Here is a 24218-nt window from a genome sequence, read left to right on the forward strand (position 1 = left end):
AGTTATTACCCCTTGTTTAAAAGATGAACCACTTTTACTGAGGTTTATATGAACATTATACAACTTGCTAACTAACATGTTAATGAGTGCTTGTGTTATCTCTAGAACAGCTTTTGCTGTACAGACAGAAATATCTCTTATCAGATTTTAAAAAACCTAAATTATCGAAATAACCTAAACCACACATAGTCATTGGTAAAACCTGAATGAACCCAAGTCTGTTTACCCCTAAGTATTAAGTCTGTGCTTTATATGTCCAGATATAATAAGAATTCAAGTAAATACTAACATAGTTGCTATCTAAATTAGTATAAGCATAACTAAATACATTCGGAGTGAGGCGTGTTGAGATTAACTTATGACCTAAAATTTTAAGATACCAATTGCCCTTTAAGATGTCGCTCTTGCTCCCCAGAACTCTTTCCTCTTACCACTAGAGGGCGACCTGCAGCTTTAACGCCCTGACAAAGTCAAAAGAGGAAACCACTGGTGTAAGGAAGGCGCGGTTGAAAATATTCTTTCCTACCCTATAAAAGAGAATGCTGAAATCGCGGATCATCTTCACAAGGTGGTGGATCTGCTCCTCTGATAGCTGACACACCTTAACGCAAAACAATATTTCATAATTTATTCGTGACTGTAGCAAAACCTCAACAGTTCTTTTACAGAGAATTAACAACAGATTTAAAATTCATGCCCATTCTCTCTATCATTCTCTCTTACTAACTCCAATGTCAGAGATCAAAACTGGGATCTCATATGCTAGACAGGCCATCTCCCAGACCCTTGGTTCTCTTTGAGAAAACATTCTCCAAAGAAGCCCACGTGATTTTTCAAAAGCTGATTTTTGTCAAGATCCTATTTCAGTATTGCTGCATTGAACCAAGTTGTTTTAAGTGTTAAAAAGCAGAACCTAACCTAATATTATCATGGACTAGTTTCTTTTAAATTTTAATTACTAATGATTTGGATTTTACCCAAATCAGCGAGAGAAACTATATGCACAAAACAAAGAGGTCTATGTGGACTTGTACGTAACAAGCTCTCCTTAGCAGAAACAGTTGATACAGTTTGGATTTAGTTAACAGGAACAAATGTGGGAAAGAGCCCTAAGTGCCAACTTCCTCCCTAGAAACAAATGTCTGCATGGATGCTGCCCCGTTCCTGTCTCTCCCTTCTCAGAACCCTACTCAGTTAATCCTATTCTCCATACCCCCTCTCAACTAATTCTGTCTCCCAGAAAAACAAGAGTCTCTTCAGTTGGAGAACAAAACAACAAAACTGAATCCATTCCTTGTCCTGGTATCCCATTCGAAAAGTCTACTGCTTTTCCCTTCACGCCAATCTAAGCTAATTGAACAAGGACTGGGAATTTTCTGTCTTCTGCTCTCTGCTCATTCTTTAGTCCCTGCTACCTGAATTTCATTCTTATTCACCAAGAGTTTTTTTTTTCTATTATTCATAGCTATAAATTAGAATCCACGCATGTGGTGTAGAGTATATATTTAATATGCCAGATAGGGAAAAAAATGGTAAGCCTAATTTATTTATTCATACATACCACAAACATCTCTCTAAAGCTAGACACTGTGCTATTTCCCTATTTCAGTGAAACATCACTTACCCTCCTTAGGGGTGACATTCTAGCTGGAGAAGAGACACTTTTTTTTTAAAGCATTAAATATAATGAGTAAAATATCTCTGAAAGTAAAACCAACACAAGGTATGGGGAAAATAAAATCAAAGCAAGCTAAGGATTACAGAGGGTAGGGATTGAGACACCGCAGTTCTAACAGGGAGTCAGAGATGGCCACACCAAGAAGTTGACTCCTAAAGCCAAGACTTAAGAGATGCCTGGAGTAGGTAGAGATATGTCGCTAAGCCCAGCTTTCTGTTTCACACCGGATCCTTACGTATTTAGAAACAAGTTGGAAACAAATTTGGGAATACTCATACTTTAACAGCTGGATGGAGACCACTGTCAAAGAGAGCTTCATTTTTGATGATGTTCCCTACACCAGGCAGCACTTTCTGATCCAGGACCACATCGCAGAGCATCCGACCTTGCTGCTTCTTAACTTCGCTTTCTGCTCTTGAGAAGCTGAACTTCGGTGAACACACGTCCAGTTCTTCCATCATTCTTATTCTCTGTTTGCTTTCCACTGAATTCCTATAGGAAGAGGTATAGAACACATGAATCATAAGTCCGCCTTCTAAGTTCAGATTCATTAAATGGGCTTTGATATAAATGCAAACACTTACGGCATATGAATTCTTTGGGTGAACAGTTGCTGGAATACATCGCTGGCTGGTTAGAGGTCACAGTCCGCCATAAGCCTAGCAGTGTTTTTTTCTCTAAGCTCAGCAATATGGAACCCCTCCCTCTCTAGTAAAGCTTCTTGCTCTTGACCTGCCCTTATCTGGAGAATGTCCCTGGGCCTGGAGGGCTGACCTTATCCGAAAGCTGTCTCTAAACCAGATGCCTGTTTCTAAACTAGATGCCCAAATCACCTTTAGCTTGACCCATGGCACAGATCCCTGCTAAGAAGACTTGTTCTAAGGAGCTCTGCTATAGGACATTACTGCCACATACTAAGCCTTGTGATAGCAGTGTGCCACTTAATTCAAATTAGGGCTCGTCCCGACGTTCCCCACTCCTATATATTCCTTATGCTCTGGAAGAAAGTTGAGCGGATTCACGGAAGTCTGTCTCCTGGAGGGCTGTCTCCGTTCATGCTCATGGGCTGCATACAAAGCTTTCTGCTATTCCCTCTGCCTCTTTTCCCTCTCGACCTGGTGGCCAACGGTCAACAGAGCAAGAGGACCCCCACAAACAGTGATGACCCGAATAATGACATTTGAAGGTTCCTTTACAACGACATTTTGTGGATTATGACGTGTGTGTTAACTAACATGTGTGATGCGGAAACCAAACTGCAGATCCCTGCTTTGCTGTGTGGCAGCTAAAGCACAAAGTGCCTTTCTCAGAATCTTTATTCTCGGTGCTAAAATTTTAGCATCTCTGCTAGTTCTTCTGTTATTTAACCAAAAAATGAAACAAAAGTCAAAAGTCAAGTCCAGTTACAAAAACAACTCTACTCCTTGTCCTGGTATCTTATTTTTATTTTTTTATTAAATAGTTAAAAATTCCTTTTTTTTTTTTTTTTTTTTTTTTTTACCTGAGTTCGACTGAAGAGTCGAAGAAACAGATCAAGTCACGGGTGAGCTGCACTTGGAGAGTTGGAGAATCCCCACCTCTGTTTTCAGACTCACGTGGGTTAATCAAGATGGAGCCTTTCATCCCAAAATGAATCCTGAAACAGAGCCAGCCCATTTTTGAGTAATAGAAGCATATCGTGCATTGCGTCAATTGCTTTTTAGAAATTATAAACAAACTAATGTTACACAGGATAGTTACTTTTAAAGATAGCTAAACTGCTAAAATCACTTCCTAGAGAAATTGTAAAGGTTCCAACACTTAGCCCAAAAGAACATAACTGTTCCCCGCTCCTCCGAGTCAGATAAAATATCTTTGTTCACAGAACAGTCTAGCATCTTTCCACATTTACTTATTCAAAAGCATAAACCTAAAAATTGATTATGTTTTGTTTATATATTCTACAAAGCCACGAACATTCAGATTCCTTAGCTTAGCTACAGTGAATTGGAAGATTTGTAAAACAAGGTCTACAGTTTAATATACGCTTCTCTTCCCCTCTGTCTGAGCTAAGCATTGAGACATTTCACACACACACACACACACACACACACACACACACACACACACAGAGAGAGATTTGTGATAGACATAAATGGAGGGAGGATACGTCAAAAACTTGTCCAATTCCTTTCATTTTTCATTTACTTTTATATATATCGGGAAGAATGGATTTATAAATATTTACAGTTAACTTCAAAGCTACAATGGAGTGATGAAAAATTCATAACCTTTCAGATTTTGTAGAATTGATTAGCATGTCCAGTTAAAAAGAAGTGATTTTTGTGAGACCTCTGATGAAGATCAAAAATTATCCTCAAGATGAAATGCTGCGTCCTGCCTTTCAAATGTTTCCTTACAGCTTTGTTGAGTTAATAAATACGGTTCTTTTGGCAGCAAGTGTTACTGCTGTGCACTTCTAATTCCAAAGCACCACGTTACAGTATTGTACAAGGTTAACAAGTCTAACTTTTAAAATGTGGGTTTTAAACTCTGTGTGCCCTACTATCAATCATAAATGAATTTTACATGCCCCATAGTTCTTGACAGGAAAAATGGGTACCTGTAAGTACTTCATAATTTAGCTTATGGAGGCTCAGCCCCAGTGAAAGGTGTACAACTGTCATGCCCAGAAGCCATCATATCTAAAATCTTTTCAGCTGCACGGCTCATAAAGTGGATTCTAAATCACTTTCCATAATGAAACCACATCCACATCAAACACCTCAAAGGTTAAGACCCGAGTGGAAGGCAGGAGTAGCCCCAATAAGAACTATGAACAAAGCAAGTACACCTTTGTCTTGTAAATACATTCAATTTAGGGGCAAAATGCACATCAAACGACTCTATCTTGTATTCCTTTGCATTTATATTATTAAATAGCTAACTATTGTGATGATTAAGCTCCAAGCAACAAACAAATGTCATGTGTATTGCTACTTACCTTTTAGAGTAAGAATATATAGGCATCATGAAAATCTTTGAGGACATCACATGTGTTTGATTGTTCTAAATGTCAGTTCATGGGCCCCTATTACATTCAGGAAAGAGATTTTAAGAGGAAGCCACCATTAAGAAAATGGGTAAGTAGCAAAGCTAATTTTTTAGCGAAGTTTTAAATATCACGTGTGGGGTAATGTGATGATTTATAACCTCTACACGCATGGAGGAGCTGGGCATGAAAAGGAGGCATCAGGTCAGGAGACGGAAAAGGGCTGCCTTTTGAACCCTGGAGCATCCTAAGAAACCCTGTCTGCTTCTGGAACTTCTCTAACATGAAGCGGAAGTGTTGAAAGGTATAGCTGAGGGGGTAGCATCCAATAGCGCCTGTATGTGCAGAGGGCTCAGGACACCTCTCTGCCAAGCAGTGTGTTTGGCCCTGATGCACAAGAGTAAAAGCCTGGATAAGACAGGAACCTTTTAAGAGGAAGCCACCATGTAGAAAAGAGCGTTAGCAAGAATGAGATGGAAACAAAAGCTATCGGTCCCTGGAGATGAACCTGGAAGCCAACTTCGGCACAGAATCCAGCAGAGAATCTCCTTAGGGAAGAGAAAGGGGAAGATCTGGACCCCAAGAGCAACCGCTTAGAAGATGGAAACAAAAGCTATCGTCCCTGGAGATGAACTGGAAGCCAACTCGCCATCGCAGAGACTCCTAGGAAGAAAAGGGAAGATGACAAGAGAGAGGCATGTCGAGACTCATGAAAAGGCTGGACTGAACAACCCTATGGTCCACACCAAGGCCTGTTGAGAAGAAATGAGAACCTCGCCTCCTCCATTGGTCTATCTGAAGACTTTCATAGGGTAACAGCAACAGTGATCTACAGCTAGGGAAGGGAGAGTGGAGATCCTGGACCGTGAATTTGCCCAGGTGGCTGAGAGCAGCAAATGGAGCAGAGTCAAGGAGAAAGCACACCGTCAGCCATGCAGCAACAGTAAGAGCAGGATCGTCTTCCTTCTCTTTTTTTAATGTTCAGCATTAATTATTAATGTTTAAAATGTTTGCAGAGTAGGAGACAAGTTTGCAAGACATGTAAAGACCCGGAATATAAACCAAGAATAAATAGTGATAGGGCCAGGGGTGGTGGCCCGTGCCTTTAATCCCAGCACTTGGAGGCAGACACAAGCGGTCTTTGTGAGTTCGAGGCCAGCCCTGTCTACACAGTGAGTTCCAAAACAGCCGGGGCTACACAGTGAGACTAGTCTCAAGACAACAACAGCAGCTAGGAAAAAGAATAAAAGAACTCACCCTCCTTCAAAAGAACAGGAAGAACGTGCATAGAAGTCACTCCACAGTCAGGCAAGTGCAGCCAGAAAGCAGTCTTACAGGTATGGAAGCTCAGTGATGTCTGTAAGCAAGACCTCACACACACACACACACATACACACACACACACACACACACACACACACACACACACACACACACACACACATCTTAGCACTGCTGCCTGAGTGGGAACTCTGATGGGCCATTTAGAAACAGACTTCCCTGCATGACCGACCATCCATCCATGTAAGTGATGAGAATCTAAATGTTGCATGGTCTTGCTGGTATGCGTGGAAGTGCTGGAAGGCATGAAACAAAGCCCATTGTTCTGTATACAGCAGGCTGTCACGGCTGTGCTGTTCAGTTCTGGAATTTAAGCCCAAAGCTCAGCCTTTTTTTTTTTTTTTTTTGACAAGATCTCACTAAATTGTTCATGCTAGCTTGGAACTTCTGATTCCCTCTGCCTTGGCCTCCTGAGTGCCTGGGATCACAGGCATAAACCAGAAGGCCTAGTGATGACAATGTTTTGTTTCTAAGACATGTGAAATGAATCTGTCAGGAGAGTCAGAAGTTCGAGACAATCCTCTACTGCAATGTAAGTTTGAAGCCAGCCTGAGACTTTAATACCTTACCCTTTCTCACATAAATCAACAAACCACTTGTACATACACTGTTAATTATATGTACAATTTCTTTGTCTTTATGTATGAGCTAAAATGTAATTCAAAAAGTGAAAATATTTGTGTTGGGCTTGGGATGTAACTCACTGGCGGCGTGCTTAGCTACCATGTGGAGAGTCCTGGATCCAACCCGTCATTGTATAAGTTTCCTCCGAGATTGAAATATTCCATCCTGCAAGGAAGCTCCTTAAGCAGTGAGGTAAACAACTCAAAATATATTTAGGAGGGCTTTGAAACTGACCAGATTCACTAGTCTCTTCCTTGCCAGAGTAAACAAACAAACAAACAAACAAACAAACAAACAAACAAACTGATAGTCCCTCTCACAGGGGCAAAGCCAAGCTGCAAAGACTCCCACGAGCAGAGCAGCACCCTGGAAGACACAAACCAGTTGAGCTGCCCTGAAGAGGCACCTAGAAAGGACACTCTCCAACCTGATGAGCTGCCTGGAGGCTGGACAGTGGCAGTGTGCTCCAAGTCACCAGCTAGGTGAGCTGTCATCCATGCTGGGGTGGGCTTGACTTGATAAAGCCATCTTTGAATCATTTCTGCTCCTGTAAGCAACTCCAAGGACTTACCATTTTTATCATTTAAATAACAGAATCATCAGCCACAACCCTGTCTATCCTCTCCTTCAGCTCTGCCAAAAGAGCCTTCCTTTAACATGTAAAACCCCCCAGAGTGAGATAAGACTTAAAGATTCCTTCCTGGGAGGCACTCAGGGCCTCCCTGACACCCCACTGTGTCACTAGGGGTTGGAGCTTGCCTGTGGGACAGACAGACATGACTCTCCTCTTCCTTGTTGTGCCATGCTGTGTCTCCCGGTCCTAGAGATGAACAGTAAACTGAGGGACCAGATGAAACCCAAAAGGTCTGATTTGAATGAAGATTGGTTCAACACACAGAGGAAGTGGACAAGCAAGCGGTGTGGCTGCCCCACCAGGGCCCTGGTTACTGGCAGACAAGAAGGCCTTCATGAATGCCTGGAACTTACCGAAGCCCCAAAAGGCCCAATGTAAACCAGGTGATGGGCCACAGTTGCCGCCAGCCCAGCTCTCTCATAGACGTCACCATCATAAACCAATCGCTTTTTCACATCTGCCTCAGACACCAGCCTGACGTTTTGGCCTCTTTGCTTGGCGGGCTCTTGCTGAGGTGCCAACACAAAGCCAGCTTATAAAACATTTCATTCATTCCCTGGGAGACATGTGACTGCACACCCAACCATGGGTAGTAGTTGCCCATTGTGGTAGAGGGGACTGAGTGGATTGAGTTGCGAAAGCCCACACACTGGGCCTTCAGTCACACACCCCAAGCCCTAAGGATGGGAGAGGGGTCTACATGAACTCAATTGCCACATTTATTGTTAGGATCCTGCCCTCACTCCTGCACATGCGCAGTTTGGGGTCTTGCATCTTGCGTCATCAGTGTGCACTGGCGACTACATACATGCCTTAAAAAGTCCGATGCAGACCCCATCCTCTCTCTCCCAGCTCTCTCTCTGCTCTGCTCCCCCCTCCCCACACACACACACCATCTTTCTCTCTCTCCAGGCCTGCCTCCCCTTTCTCTTTCCCCTTCCCCCTTCCCCTCCTAATAAAGCTCTGAAAACTAACACTGAGTTCTGCTGCGACCGTGACCTTTCCATTCGGTAACCAGTGCCGCATGGCACAACCAGCACCATCACCAGCACCATTGATCATCCTTTCATTGATTATCCTTAATCATTAACTATGGCCCCTCATGATGGTAGCTGGCCCAGGACCCTGCGGGTTGGATGTCATTTGTTCACTTCGAGAGCTCCTTTCCAAGCATTGTCACTAACAGAAGCTTTCTGGCCCCTTCCTTCACACACTCTCCTGGCCATTCTCCACAACACGTTCTTTCATAATCTTGTGGCCATTGGTTATTTTTGTTGTTTCCAGACCAAATGCGAAAGACTGACGTAGACCTCATGGTCATACATGGATCGCTTCTTAGTGTCTGATGTGACCTCAAAGGCCTCAGACGCTAGCCTGAATTTTTTGGCCTCCTCTTTGTTTGGCGGGTTCTTGCTGGGGTGCCAGAGCAAAGGTAACTTGCGATACACATCATTAGTTTCCTTGAGGGAGGCATTTGCCCTCACACCTTGCACGTGGTCATAGTTTATCATTGTGGTAGGGGGAGACTGGGTAGACTGATGCTGTGATCTGGAGCTCTGTGTGATGAAGCCTGGCAGCCTGACGTCTCCAGGGCCAGGGCATAGCTGTTGCAGGTCTTGGCCACCAAAGTACTCTGTGGGGTAGAGACTGATGGACAGAGATCTCCAGGGCCAGGGCCTACACTGACATCACAAAGGGCCCTTTCAGAGTTACAGTCCATTTCACTGTCTGCAGCTACTGCTTAGCCCAGAGTAGCATGCCCCCACCACACACACACACACACACACACACACACTCACACACACACACACACACACACACACACAATACTACAAGGTAGGAAGAGAAGAGGGTTACACTTTTTCTTAGGATGCCCTGGGGTGTCCCTGTAGCTGGAAGTTTTCCTGTGTCCTGCCTGGTCCATAGCCGCTCAAACCCAAGTAAACACACAGAGGCTTATATTAATTAAAAGTGCTCAGCCATTAGCTCAGGCTTACTACTGACTAGCTCTTACACTTAAACTCAGCCTATTTCTGTTAATCTACATGTCACCACATGTTCCATGGCTTTACCTCTGTGCCATTACATGCTGCTCCCTGGACAGTGGGCTGGAGTCTCCTGACTCAGCCTTCCTCTTCCCAGAATTCTCCTTGTCTGCTTATCCCAACTATACTTCCTATCTGGCTACTGGGCCCAATCACCATTTTATTTATCAACCAATCAGAGCAACACACATTCACAGCATACAGAGCGACATTCCACAGCACTTCCCCTTTTCTGTCTAACCAAAAAGGAAGGTTTTAACTTTAACATATTAAAATTACATATGACAAAACAGTTATCAAGCAAGAATTACAGTTATAATATCTAGTCTATTTGTATTTGGCTAAATTAAAATATTTTATCAATCCTATATTTGTGAGTCTAAAGTTTCATATCTAATTTATCTTTTATCATAACCAAGGAAATTTATAATTATAACTATCAAAACCTCAGAAGGATATAATATTATCTAAGTAAACAGGGAGAGCATTGTAAGCAATTTCCAAAAAACTCTGGAAATGGCAGAGACAGCTGTTTATTTGGGTCTGAGTGACTGCAGACTGGGCGGGACACAGGAAAATTTCCAGCTACAATTCCCAGTGGGTGTGGAAAGACAGATGGGCTGGGCCAGCAGCTGGCAGCCTTCATCCTCTCCAGGGAACAAGCCCATCACAGCCAACCCAGTCTGTCCCTCAAAAACTGAGGATGCTCTTTTTCCCATTGGTCTCAGTTTCTCCAGCTATGTGAAGCCAATCAAAGATTTTAATATGTGTGTATTCACATATACAACATAATATAATGAGTATATATACTTACACATGCTTATGAGATACACAAAAATTAAATGATAGAATGTGAACTGTGAAATAGTTGTTTAAAAAAGTAATTTTAATTATAATGTAATAATTAAAACACTAATTATAGTAATTTTACCTTATATAATCACTCATTGATCTACTAATGATTGATATATTAAGACACATGAACAAATGAGAAATTTTAATATAACTAAAAAAACAAATCAGAGATAAGGAGTCTCCTCAGTGAGCAGATTAACAAACTGCATCCATAAATGAATTTAAACATCCAGTAATAGAAATAAAACAAAGGGGTAAGGCATTGATTTAGACACACTTTAAGACAAAAAAAAAAAAAATCTATTTACTGCTATGTTTCCTGTGTTTACTCTTCTTCCTGCAGATTCAATTTTTCACCAGCTATTTATTGCCTACGTGAGACAGACAGACCTCTCCACATTGCATGTCTGCTGTGTTGGATTCTCAGAGCTTTGTTCATTTGTTCCTTTCAAGTCTTTATTGTCCCTTCATTTTTCAATACATACTTTTGGTGACTTTAGAGTTCTTAGTCGAGAGGTTTATTGTTCTGGCAATTCCGGGGCTTCCCTGCTGTCTTCTGTCTTGCAGAGTTTCTGATGAAAACCCCAATGTAGTTTTCAACTTTGTTTCTTCATGTGTCTCTTTTCATCTAGTTGTTCCCAGGATTTCTCTTCATTCTTGGCTTTTAACACAACGACTAGGTCTGGGTGAGGGATATTTGTTTTTATTTGACTTCTGTGAGCTTTCTACTACATAGGGTTTGTCAAGGACAATACCTACTCAACTCTATTAAAACTTCTCTTTGTCCATTGGGTTAGTTACAAGCATTTGTTTTAGACCATCTGACTTATCTTAAATCCTCACTCACTCTGTGTCTTTCACACGTCTCTGTCTTTGCTAATTTTTGTGTTGCTGTGATAAGACATCTTCACAAAGCAATCTAAGAAGGAAAGAAGGGTTGGCTTTGACTCAAACTTCAAGGGTGTATACATATACATTCCTATCATGGCAGTATACACCCCTATCAAGGCAGTATACACCCTATCAAGTAGTATACACCCTATCAAACAGTATACACACAAAAAAACATAAACAATAAAATATAAAACATCAACAATATACACCCTATCATGGCAGTATACACCCTATCAAGGCAGTATACACCCTATCAAGGCAGTATACACCTTATCAAGGCAATATACACCATATCATGGCAGTATACACCCTATCAAGGCAGTATACACCCTATCAAGGCAGTATACACCCCTATCAAGGCAGTATACACCTCATCAAGGCAGTATACACCCTATCATGGCAGTATACACCTCATCAAGGCAATATACACCTATCATGGCAGTATACACCCCATTATGGCAGTATCCATGCCTATATGTATACATATCACTATATAGGCAGTCGAGACTTAAAAAATCAGGTCACACTATCTCTGCAATAAGGAAGAAAGCCATTTGTGCTCCACTCAGCTATATTCCCCCTTTTATGCAGCCCAGTATCAAAGCTGCTTATCTTTGGGCTGAGTTTTCATAGTTCAAATAACTTCATCAAGATACTCCTTTCCAGGCATGGCCAGGGGCTAATCTAATCTAGATAATCCTTCACAGCTATGCCCAGAGGCTTATCTTCTAGATGATTCTAGATCCTGTCAAGTTGATAATATTAACTATCAAATTGGTTGTTACATATTTTTTTATGTCATCTGTCTTGCTTTCTCCTTTCTTCCAAGGCCTCCAATCGCAATAAGCAAGTTAACAGTGTATCAGTAAAAATCTACATAAAAATCAGAAAGGACAGAGAAATTAACAATTCGTTGGAGGACAGTCTTATCCTAATGCTAGAATTAAACAGAAAAGTGCCTAAGAACATAAAACTGTAGGACAACATCTCACATGAAAACAAAAACATTCTCAGTAAAAGACGATCTAGCAAGGTGCAGAATGGATAACCCATCATAACGAAGCAGAGGGTATGGTAGGAATTCAAGGATCACTCAAAATTCAATCCCTATAATTCACCATGTAGATGAACTGCCAGAGAAAGAGCATCAGCACTGAGTGTGCCTGTAAAGCACGATTTTCTCTTCCCACCTCAAGGGGCAATGAAAAGACCTGAACACATAGCTAGGGCTCTCTGGAAAGCCAAAGAACCAAAACAAACTGGTATTGTCTAGACCAAATAGTATTATTTAGAACAGGCTGTTTCCTGAATACGTGCTGAGTCGGCTATTCCTTTACATACTGGGTGTTCGAGGGCAAAGGAAGTTGAGCTAACGTCACTGTATTTTCTAACCTTAAAAACCCTTCTCCTTGCATTAATTGAGGAACGTAAGCGAACATTATAGAAAGGACAAGTACTTTCAGTCCATCCAACAGTCACAGGACTGTACCCATACTCAGCAGCACTGCAGGAGGATGCTGAAGAGAAGACCAGGGATTCCAGTGAGACCCCATGAGGGACAAAAGTGCTTCTGGTCCAACCGGCCACCCCTGGACCTCAGCAGTGCTGTAGAGCAGACACTTCAACTCCTCAGCTATTAGCTTCCTTGTCTGTCAGTTTCAATAAACTTTTGATCTCACATGTCACCCTGCGTTATTTCATCCTGTCTGCCAGCAACTAGTGCAGCTATCTATGCTGGAGATGTTACAGCGTACAAACAAGAAAGGTGCTAAAAGATGCAGGGAAAAAAATAGCAAACAGAAGGAGGGCACACTATCTCACAGTCCACATCACGGGAGGGTTCCTAGTTAGTGCAAGCTAGGAAAAAAGAGAAATAAAATATGTTTGGGAAAGAAAGAGTCAACGGCCTCAGTTCACAGATGGCAGAACTATTTATACAGATCGCCTCAAAACAAAACAAAGAACCTATATAACACCAAAATATGCAAATAAGAAAACTAGAATAATTGAAGTCAGCAAAACTGCAGGATGCAAGGTCAAGGCACACTCAAAAATTTTCCTAGAGACGAACAACTCAAAATCCAGCTCTTTAAAAAAGTACACTTTACAGTAATACCAATAGTCAGTTTTTCTAGTTAACCTTGATGGTCAGCTTGACAAAGCCTAGAGTCATTATGAGGAAAACTCCCAGTCTAGGAATTGCCTGGGTCAGATTGGTCTGTGGGCATGTCTCTGGGGCATCATCTTGACCACTAATTGATATAAGAGGACCTACTAACTGCACATGGTACCACCCCTAGGTAAATGGTCCTAGGCTATATAAAAAGCTGGTTAAGGGCTAGCCAGTAAGCAGTATTTCTCCATGGTTTTTATTTCAGTTCCTGCTTGAATTATTGCCCCAATTTCCCTCAGTGATGAACCATGACCCGGAAATGTAAACTAAAATAAGCCTTTTCTTACCTAAGGTGCTTTGGTCATAATCTTTGTTAGAGCAAGAGAATGTAACTAAAGCATCAACTTATCTAGAAATATAAAATAAGCCTGGAACTGAAAACTCAAGAACACAAATAAAAGAAACAAAACAGGCCTAATAAACATGTGCTCGGTGTTAACAGGGCAGGATACAGTATTGCTGATCTAACAACAGTCACCTTATTGGTATACAGATTCAATGCAAACTCTATCAAACCTTCAAATATCCTTAGACAGAATTTTGTAGCAATCAAAAAGCTGAGCCTAAAATTAGGAAAACCATAAAAATTAAAATAGCAAAAATAAACTTGAAAGAAAATGGATATCTACTACTATAGAAGTTTTCTAAAATATATACATATATAAATTTAATACAGAGCTACTATATTATGAGGGAGACAATACCCAAACTACACATCATATGCAACCAAATAAAATCACCAATACCAGAAATGGATTAGATGTTTTTAAGTCACTGGGAAAACTGGTCCCATATATCACTTCCCCAAACATTATTGTTTATCACCAAACTTGACAGTAAGACCCTGTTGCTGAAGATACCACATACTTAGGGCATAGAACATGGAGAGATCCAGTGGGTACTCAACTGGAAGCTTCATCCTTATTGGCTAGAGTTCATAGTACTGGAAGCTGCTATACACATCACTGGAGAAGAAAAGTAATCATGAATCTCACCTAGCTATGAACTCTATGAGCTGCAAAAATGGTCAGCCCAATGAATATGTCCTCTGGTGCAATTGTGGCAGGGATGTCATGGGAGAAAACAAACACTTTTTTAAAAAAAATGTATTTAAGTCCCACTCTATGAGACACAACCCATACCAGACAGTGCTAATGAAGCCAAGAACCTGAGACTAAATAAATAGGTCATGGACCCTAGAGGAAACCTACTACTACCATTTTGCTCAATGAACAAAGCAACAAAATGTCTCTTGCTGACCTATTGTTATACACATAGATGAGTGTGTCACTCAAACCTAATCAGGGAAGCTTCTGTTTGTACATGGCTCTTAATACAGAGACCAACAGAGACCAACTGGACAACAATTGAAGAGTAAGAGACATTAGAGTACTTAGCCCTATAAGGGATGCCTTCACCACATCCTTCCCAAGGCTCAAGGACCTATGTGGAGGTTGGGGGAGGGGGACAGAAAGATCTAAGAGCCAGAAGTGGTGGATGACTTCAAGGAAACAGAGTTTTCCTACACACACAGAATAGGTGCACATATGAACTGACAGAGACTGGGAGAGCCTGCAGAAGACAAGCACAAATTCAATAGGGTGATATTTTATTGGTGCTGAAATGTGATTTTATTTGTATGGTAATAAATAAAGTTGCCTGGGGGGCAGAGCTAATAGCAAGCCATAGCATGGTGGAGCATGCCTTTAATCTGATTACATGGCAGGCAGAGTCTGTGTGTTCAAGGATATAGCAGGCTTGGAGACAGACACCTTTAATCTCAACACCAACCATAGAGACCTGGAGGTCTATATAGACAGGCAGTGACGAGGAGGTCATGTGGTTGGGTTTACAACCAGTGAGAAGGCAAAACAGAAAGTCAATAAAAAGACAGACACACAGGAACTAGGTCTCTTTCTCAGGGGAAGGACGGCAGTGCCAGCGAAGAGATAAGAAGGCGGTTTTAGTCCCAGCTCTTAGCTACTGCTCTGACCTCTTGGCTTTTTTTTTTTTTTTTTTTTTTTTTTTTTCGAGACAGGGTTTCTCTGTGTAGCTTTGCGCCTTTCCTGGAGCTCACTTGTAGCCCAGCTGCCTCGAACTCACAGAATCCGCTGCTCTGCCTCCCGAGTGCTGGGATTAAAGGCGTGCGCCACCAACGCCCGGCTCTCTTGGGCTTTTAACTCTGCATTTGGCTCTGGGTTTCGTATTGAATAAGACCATTACATCTACAGTTCAAAGCAGACAAAATTCAAATATGGGGAAGAGAAAGTCCTACCCCTAGCCAAGAAGCTACTCATGGTTGATAGCTTCTGGAGAGTTCTTCAATGGCATATCACTGGACATACCAACCAGACTTCAGGCATAAGTTGAGCTACACAAATCAAACTCCATTTTTTTTTTTGTTTGTTTGTTTAAAGAGAGAAAGAACATGAAGTTTGCTGTGTGAAGAGGATATGAGGCTCTGGAAGGAGTTAGGGGAAGGAAAGAATACAATAAATATATATTGAAATTCTCAATGAACAAATAAAACCATTAAAAAATGAATAAAGCAAGATGACTCATCTACCATATTTAAACTTACTTTAAAATACTGTATTATTGATGAAAATGGATACCCGGATCCATTAAAGAACATGGTGATCTCAGGAATATACAGATGAGGTCAACTGCTTCTCAATAACTTTGCAGAGAAATTTACTAGAGAAAAGGTAATTTCCATAACAAAAGTGTCAGTCAGGACAACTGGATAGAAACAGGAAGAAAAAACACAAACACACACACACACACACACACACACACACACACACACACACTTACAAAAAAGTACAATCCAGGGCTAGAGAGATGGCTCAGCTTTTAAGAGGACCTGGGTTCAGTTCCCAGCATATGGTGACTCATTTGTAACTGCCATCCCAGGAAACTTGAATGTCCTCTCCTGGTCCCATAGGGCATGCATACACATAGTGAGCATACATACATACATACAGGAAAGACACCCATATGTGTGTGAACACCCAAGTATCTATGACTCTGACATATACAGTTTCATAGAATTCTTATCATTAGTTAAATTTCATCCAACATGTTTTGTGATGGAATATGAAAACTATACTAAGCTGCAAAACTCCTTTATAAGTAGTTTATATATCCCATGAAGACAGATTAGCAAACTAGGAGGAATGGTAATGTTATCTAATGTCTATGAGATGGAAGGTTCATACTAAACTACAAAACTAATTATGAAAGTCAATTGGCAAAATCTATAAAATATTACAAATACAGTTTCTAGTTTCTGAATAGGTTTGCAAATCACAGTCAGTTGTCAGATAAATCAGAAATCAGAAAGCACCAAGTGCTCATAAATGGAATAGTTATATCCGTTTTGATGGTGAAAGTTAGACCATTATGTAGATCTGACTGATTGGATAGACACATTGATGCATGTCCATGCTGTGCTAGCCATCTATGCGTCTAAAGTAAATAAAAATGAGATTTGGTGGTGGGGTTATCATATGTGTTTATATTTCTTGGTTTGTGGTCATTATTTGTTGCAATTAGGCCTGGCAAGATGACTCAGCAGGCAAAGGCACTTGCCATGCAAGCACGGTGACCTGAGTTTGCCAGCACCAACACAAAATGGGGAGAGAACAGACCGCACAAGGTTGTCCTCTCAGCTCCACATGGGTGCCGGGATATGTGCACACACCAGACAACAACAAATGCAAAAATGATTTCGCCTTGTTTTAGTTGAAGCGTGTTAATATAGACATTCATCTCACAAGACTGCAACCATGCCTATAAAAGTGCATATGAAACACTGTTTAGTATTCCATGGTACTATTAAGATCCCTTGGATGAAGCCTTTACTAACAGAAATATTAAACTCTCTAATTTGAATTTTTCTTAAGTGGAGCTTTTTACACAGCTAGCTGTCTTCGAGTGGACCATAGAATGATTCTCTTACAGTACATTCTCCTTTCATAAACAAATGAATCCCTGAAGATTGATAATTTCCCTGTGAATGAACATGCGTAATGACTAAAATGCAAAGGGAATTTTGATTATGCTAACCTTGGTATTTAGAGAACTGAAAGCAATCTTCTAAGTATGTTGCTCACTATACAATCTCTGAGATACAGACAAGGACTGTGGCCAGAAAGCAAGCAAAAACCAAAGACTACATTTCTATCTAGAGTGCACAGACCTGCAGTTCCACACAAATGCCACCTCTCTCTGATGGAGTCATTTATTCCCTCAGAAGCATAGGTCAGGAGTGCATTTTTTAAAAATTAAAGTCATATTGTAATAGGGGATGTAGTTGATTTTTGATTGCTAAGTTCAGATTCCAACATGTGCCAGTGACCTTGAATTGCTACATAGAATAATCATTAGGGCCGCAGGAAATTCAAAGTAAGCAAGCCGGTGAATTTTTTTTTCCCCACCCATATAGATAGAGAGTTACTCTCCAGGGATGATACTGGTTCACGTAGCTTGAAGATGGGACTGCCCTTGTTTAGAACTTCATGGAACACTTACTGACAGCTCTTTGCTGAGAAATGATTCCTTCCTTATCAGTGTGGTAGAGAACATTTGATAAAAGCCTCCCTTACATCCCACCAAAATAAATGTACACCTAACACCAAGAATCAATACCATATCAATGTTTTTGACTATCATCCATGGGTCCCTTTGTGTATGACTCTGTCCAGAGCTAAGTGCTTTCAATCTCATCAATCTACTGAATGTAACTGGCCATATATCATTACTGCATGAACCAGCAGACATATGCTGATGTTATCAATTCCAGACTAAGGAAAGCCAGGATGTGACAATGTTGCCCAAGGACAGAAGCTGCTGACAACTGAGAGAACACCTCACAGGGGAAGCAATTACAGAAAGCTGAAGTCCTCTAAATGCGCAGTAGATGAGACACAATAAATAACAATCAGAGAGCCATGTCACTTCTCTGAGTGTTATTCACCTTCAGTTAGAAGCCCAGGATCCAGGGAAAGCTCTTTTCCTTTTCAGGTGATAGCTGCCCAATCCCTTAAAGGGACACCAGAAAGAAAAAAAAAAAGTTCCAGAAAGCAAACCCATATTCACACTTAGTCAAACCTGAGGCTAACCTCTAAAACCACATTGTGATTTAACAGACATACGAACTCACAGACCTGCCTCATTTCCCTGTAAGTTAAATAGGTGGTCATGCTAGCCTAATTCTTATCAGGGCAATCAAGGTCATATACATATACATCTGGCTTGTCTTTCTTTGCTAATACATTATCTGCCTATTTCCACAAGAACTTCAGTATTTCTGCGGGGAGTTTATGAATTCCTTAAGTTCCCAAATTCCATTCAGAGCTTTGGAGAAAGAAGACAGAAAAAAAAAAAAAATCTAGTAACGCACTTAAGCCAAACTAGAATGTCACAAATGCAAAATAACCTATGTTACCAAAAGCAATTAACATTTGCTCTGATGTACTGGAGAAGCCCAGCTAGCCTATTGACGTCTTCTTCCAAAGAAAAACAAATTGACCGAACTCTAAGTAATGATGACATCACAACATACTCTTCTTGAGCTTATTTCTTTCCATGGTAGAATCCCAGCCTCTCACATTGGAGTTCTCTTAAATCTGGAACACTTTCTATATGATTAAATGTGAAACCTGGCAAGCTGCAAGCCAGGGCTTCCACATACATTTAAACATGGAGCATCATGATGTATTGTACAGGTTTATCTTACCGTAAAGCTATTGGGCCAAAGTACATAAACAGCTCCTTCCCCAAGGTTTCCACGCCACTGTAAACGTATCCATTAAACAATCTCAAAAACTGCCAGCCAGGATCTTTAGTATTCATTGTAGCAGCCTAGTAGAAAATACATACATATGTAACACACACACACACACACACACACGAAAACTTTAAGCACAATTATAATGCAATTCATAAATCCATTCCCATTACTCTACGACCAGGTTCATTCCTAAAAGAAAAGTGACCTCTAAGAAGTCAAATAATAGAATCATCTATATACATATATTTTGCCAATTACTATGCAGTGACTGGAAAAGAAAATGGCCAATATTTTCAACTGAAAAATAAAAGTTACTATAAATAATTAAGATGACCTTTTCCCAAGACGATTGTGTGTGTGTGTGTGTGTGTGTGTGTGTGTGTGTGTGTGTGTCCATGCACTGCATGCACGTGCATGAAATTACAGGAAAGCTATGAGAATGTTGTAAAACTAACAAATAAAGCTTTCTACTTCCAAAACTACATATAATCAAGGTCCTTGAAGGGGTATTCTGATTGGATTGCTAAAAGTGATGAATAAAACTAAGATGAAAACTAAGATTTTAACTATACTGGTGTGTGGTGGGCCACAAGAATATATTATAGAGTCAGCTGTGTATTAAAGCTATGCTTTGAATGGCCAAGGGTCTGTCAAAAGGCAAGCCATTTATTGTGAATATTTGACGTTATCTAGCTCTTATTATTTCAGCTGTCTTCTACTATGAAATTCTTGCGTGCCGAAATATTCCCAGAACAATTGGCAAACAGTTCAGCTCTTCAGATCTGCTGAAGGTCTAGGTAACTAACTTTCCTGCTAGAGCCAGTGCTAGAGCCAGGCAAAGACAAGCTAGCAGGGGAGACACATAGCTTTGTTTCTTGTGCTAATGAACCTCAGACCATCCTCTTCCCTTGAGGCCTAGTGGATCTCTAGAGCAATTGACTGAGAACAAAAAAGGTTTTTACATATCAAGGTGGAAGGTAGGGTGGAGGAACATTCCTGAGGAGACAGAGAACCCATGGCCAGAGAGAGAGAACACTGTAGGATAGAATGGCTTGACCAGGGAGAAGAGAAGAACACAGAGGTAATGTAGATGGTAAGGCAGAACTCTTGAGCCAGGAGTAGAGAGCAAGTAGGATGGAGGGAGAAGAAACAGAAGATGATGATGAGGGAGGAAGCACAAGAGCTTAGTTATTAGCAGGACTTTGAGGAACAGTAAAAGAGAAGCAAAGAGTAACTGAGTGTCAGGATGGAACTGAAGCTATGTAGACAGAGTTTCATCCCAGAGAAATAAAGTAGACGGATAAAGAGTTTGGTGTATCCAGATTTATTTTTGTCCTGAATTCCTGATGGAGCTGTAGCTGAATAGATGGAATTTTATCTTAGAGGAATAAAGTTAACAGACATAACAGCATAGCTGTAGATTTTTATCCCTCAGATATCCCACACCGGATGTAGCGAAATCCCTGGACCCTGGGTATTCCATACCAGTGAAATTTTAGGCAAGTATAGTTAAGTCAAAAATCCATACTAAAAGTTGGAGAGAACTAGCAAAGCCCTGAGCTATCCTGTAGCACAGGGACACTTAGGAGAGCTAAGGAATGAGACCTCCCCTTCCTATGGTCTGTGGAAGATGAGAATTAAAGCGTGGTGTTCAGAGTAGGGAATCTAATTCAAGATCTGCACCATACAAACCATAATGTTAACGCAAAGAAAAGAAAATTCACTTTCCCATCAGCCTTCCGAAACCAAACAATATACTTAGGATTCCAATTCATGTAATCACAAACATAACTAATGCAAAACATACATACAAAATACAGGTTCTTTTGTCGGGGGAAGGTAAGGAATGAGATTTGGTTTAGATATTGGTAATGTTTGTTTTCTTAAGCTGGGAAGGATGTATCCTAGTGTTCCTTATATCACGTTTTATCATTCAGATATGTTTCATAGGTATCATTTAATGAACACTCAAAATTTAATAAAAATTCTATATAAGATAAAATAAGTGAGGATGGAGAGATAGCTGAGTTCTTAAGAGGACTTGCTGCTGTTGCAGAGGACTGACTTTTGCTCCCAACACCTATAAAGAACTCATAACTAACTCCAATTCCAGAGCATCCGATGCATTTTTTCTGATCTCTACACACACATGTGGTGCACATACACAATGCAAGCAAGACACTCATACATATAAAATAAAAATAAATGTATCATTACAAATGGTAAAACAGGCACAGATAATAACCACACATTTTTAAAAGATGGTGTACATCAAGGACAAAAGAGATTGTTGATCCCTCGGGGCTAGAATTACACAGATTTATGAGTCACCCAGTGTGGACACTGGGAACCATACTTGGGTCCCTGAAAGAGCAGCAAGTGCTCTTCATTGTGAGGGCTTCGATCTAGCCCCAATCTACACATAATTACATAAAATTTTATTTCTGTTCATCTAGATGAGCTTAGACTCATGTGCTTAAGGGTTGCGGCTACACTCATTGGGGTCAGAAGAAGGCCTGTGGTATCCCTTTCCTCACTCTGTCTTTTGTCCTGTGAGGTCTATCCCTGAAGCAGAGGCCTGTTTTCTCAGCCAGGAGAAAATCCAGCAAACCCCAATGGCTGTCCTGTCTTTAACCACTCAGGGCTGGGTGGCAGGTACTTAAAGGGATGCTCAGTATGTTAGGTAGGTGCTGAGGTCGGAGCTCTGGCCCTCCTAATTCTGCAACCAATGCTCTAAACAGTTGAGGTATCACTCCAGCCCTCTTCCCCAAAACACAATCACATACACACACACTCTACAAGCTATACTTTACACATTACCTCTTAATCTTGGATAATCTGTCATTTACCACTAATTTTTTTTTCTTTCTTCTCAAAGGGACAAAAATGGCTCAGAAGACTCTGAACAGGGGTGAAAAAAAGTTTCATCTTCTCTTCAATTTCAGGTGAAGTAATATTCTCCCACAATTTTCAAACATTTGGCTCATGAATATGTGTTATTCTAAATGACTTATTCTAATGTTTCTATTCTTTATTTTTACTAAACTTGTCTTTGTTAAAAAAATCAACTCTAGTGTTTATTTCTAAGAAATGATAAGCAAATATGCAAGAAGGCTGAGAAAAGCCATTCTTCCATGGCTCAAGATTACAGTAGAAACAGCTCATGCCAGAATTTTCCACTGCCTAAAGTTCAGGGACCCTTAAAGGGCTTTTAAGTCTTTCTTTTATACCTTTTCTTTTACTTTTTCATTTCCCTTGGTTCTTTAATATAGGGTCTCATTATGTAGCAGTGGCTATCCTGGAACTCACCATGTAGACCAGGCTGGTCTCAAACTCACAGAAATCCTCCTGTCTCAGCCTCCCAAGTGCTGGTATTAAAGGTGTGTGCTACCATAACCGGCTTAAATCTTGTCTTTGTGGTCAGTATTGGGGAATTAGCTACAGGCTCAGAATAACTAATAAACACAAACAAGTAATGGTTAAAATAAAAGCCTTCCAGTTCTGCAGAAAACACAGGAAGAACCTGGAAGATTCTAGCATCTGAGTTACTAGTCCAGGAGTTACCATGTCCTTAGAACTTCTGCTTCTGAATCTTCTTCTTTTTCACAAATGAACTCAAAGACCTCTGTATGATGATCAGCTACTAGCAAGACAGGCTAAAGTGTTCAGTGAGGGGAAAACATGCGTTCACATCTGCTCTGCTTTGGTAAATGAACATGTGACTGTCCTGGATTGACTAACAGCAAGAGTCTTGCTTTTCTGTCTCCAGGAGTCTCTAAGCCACTTACATACACTTCAAGCCAAGCATAGACTCCAACAGCAGAGTTCAAGGTAGGTTTCCATAGCAACCAATTAGTATGTATAAAGTTCTTTAAACTAGCCAGGACACTTTTAAAATGATGAAATACAGAGCAGACATAGATCTTTTATGAGTAACTTTTGTCTAAGTACAGATTAGGTCACATTTTCAGGATTCCAGATTTAAAATCTGTCATTTTAAATTTTCACTTATAAACTAATGCCTCGGAACCTTGTTTCTTTGCCATTCCAATGTCAACTATCTCTTATTCAGCCCTATAAATTCTTCATTAGTATCTGGTTTTAACCATACATACTCTCTGGAATGTTCTATTAGGGCTTCCAGCAGAGTGTCAGGGATGAATCACATCCAACACACACACACACACACACACACACACACACACACACACACACACATACACACACACATGCTTGGATCTAGCATGTTTCCCAAGTTCTTGGTTCAGTGGGAAATAGCTACTCGTGCTTTGAGCTCATTTGGCCCAATGTTTTTACAAATTAACACCAAATTTAAAATCTACCCAATATCGGGTCAATTACATATGCTCTTGTTAGCTGCCACATTGCTGTTTTTCACCTTAGGGTCCTATACCACGCTGCCCCACATCCCTTCCCTACATGGGAACTCACACAATTAGATGGCTCCTGTTACCCCTTTACTCCCGGCCCAGACGTTTTTCTTTCTTCCCTTCACCCGGTTCTGACTTCGCCATGGTTTATAATGGCTCTTGGCAAAGGTTCAGCTGCTGTCACAATACGGGATAAGATAGTAAATGAGGCCTAATTGTCTCATGTGAAGTCTCCTCAAATTGCAAAATTAACAGCTTTGACAAGAACTTACATCATTTACGTAAAAACTGTAGAAGCCAAGAGCTGACAGTTCATGTTATTCTCTTCGCTTTGTCTACAACTGACGCTCTCTTGACAAGCAAAGTGGCGCATGACATCTAGAAAGACAACTCTTTCCATTAGAAATGGCCAATTCGTGACTGTTTAATTGGATTACTTCATTTCAGAAAAGTTTATTGACATCCTTGTATATTTCAGGCTGGGTTCTAGAAGCTGAACAGGTATTAGTAAGTCAAACAAATTAAATCGCTCCATCATTGTGGAGTTTATACTCTAGTGGGGAAAAGACCAAGAGAGAAGTATCAGAACAGTTTCTTAGGATGTTTCAAAAAGAAGTAAAAGCTGGGTGGTGGTGATACACACCCTTAATCCTAGCACTGGGAGGCAGAGGCAGTCAGATCTCTGTGAGTTCAAGGTCAGGTTGGTCTACAGTGTGAGTTCCAGGAGAACCAGGACTGTTCTGAAGAGAAATCCT

At 40.7% G+C, this 24218-nt stretch overlaps 1 protein-coding gene across 2 annotated transcripts in view; it reads right to left on the bottom strand.

The window, feature by feature from the left end:
* Positions 1 to 24218, bottom strand: part of Neil3 (nei like DNA glycosylase 3) — a 52218-nt gene that overhangs the window by 18199 nt on the left and 9801 nt on the right. The window contains exons 2-5 of one of the 2 annotated variants that reach the window (XM_028879121.2): positions 19019 to 19143; positions 3180 to 3314; positions 1957 to 2170; positions 527 to 601 (exon numbers count right to left, since the gene is read on the bottom strand). In XM_028879121.2, the coding sequence (XP_028734954.1) occupies positions 527 to 601; positions 1957 to 2170; positions 3180 to 3314; positions 19019 to 19143 (549 nt within the window). The remainder of the gene's footprint in view (positions 1 to 526; positions 602 to 1956; positions 2171 to 3179; positions 3315 to 19018; positions 19144 to 24218) is intronic. The other variant, XM_037211738.1, reaches the window with a different exon arrangement.

The sequence above is a fragment of the Peromyscus leucopus genome, chromosome 17 (genome assembly GCF_004664715.2).
Source record: "Peromyscus leucopus breed LL Stock chromosome 17, UCI_PerLeu_2.1, whole genome shotgun sequence".
NCBI lineage: Eukaryota > Metazoa > Chordata > Mammalia > Rodentia > Cricetidae > Peromyscus > Peromyscus leucopus.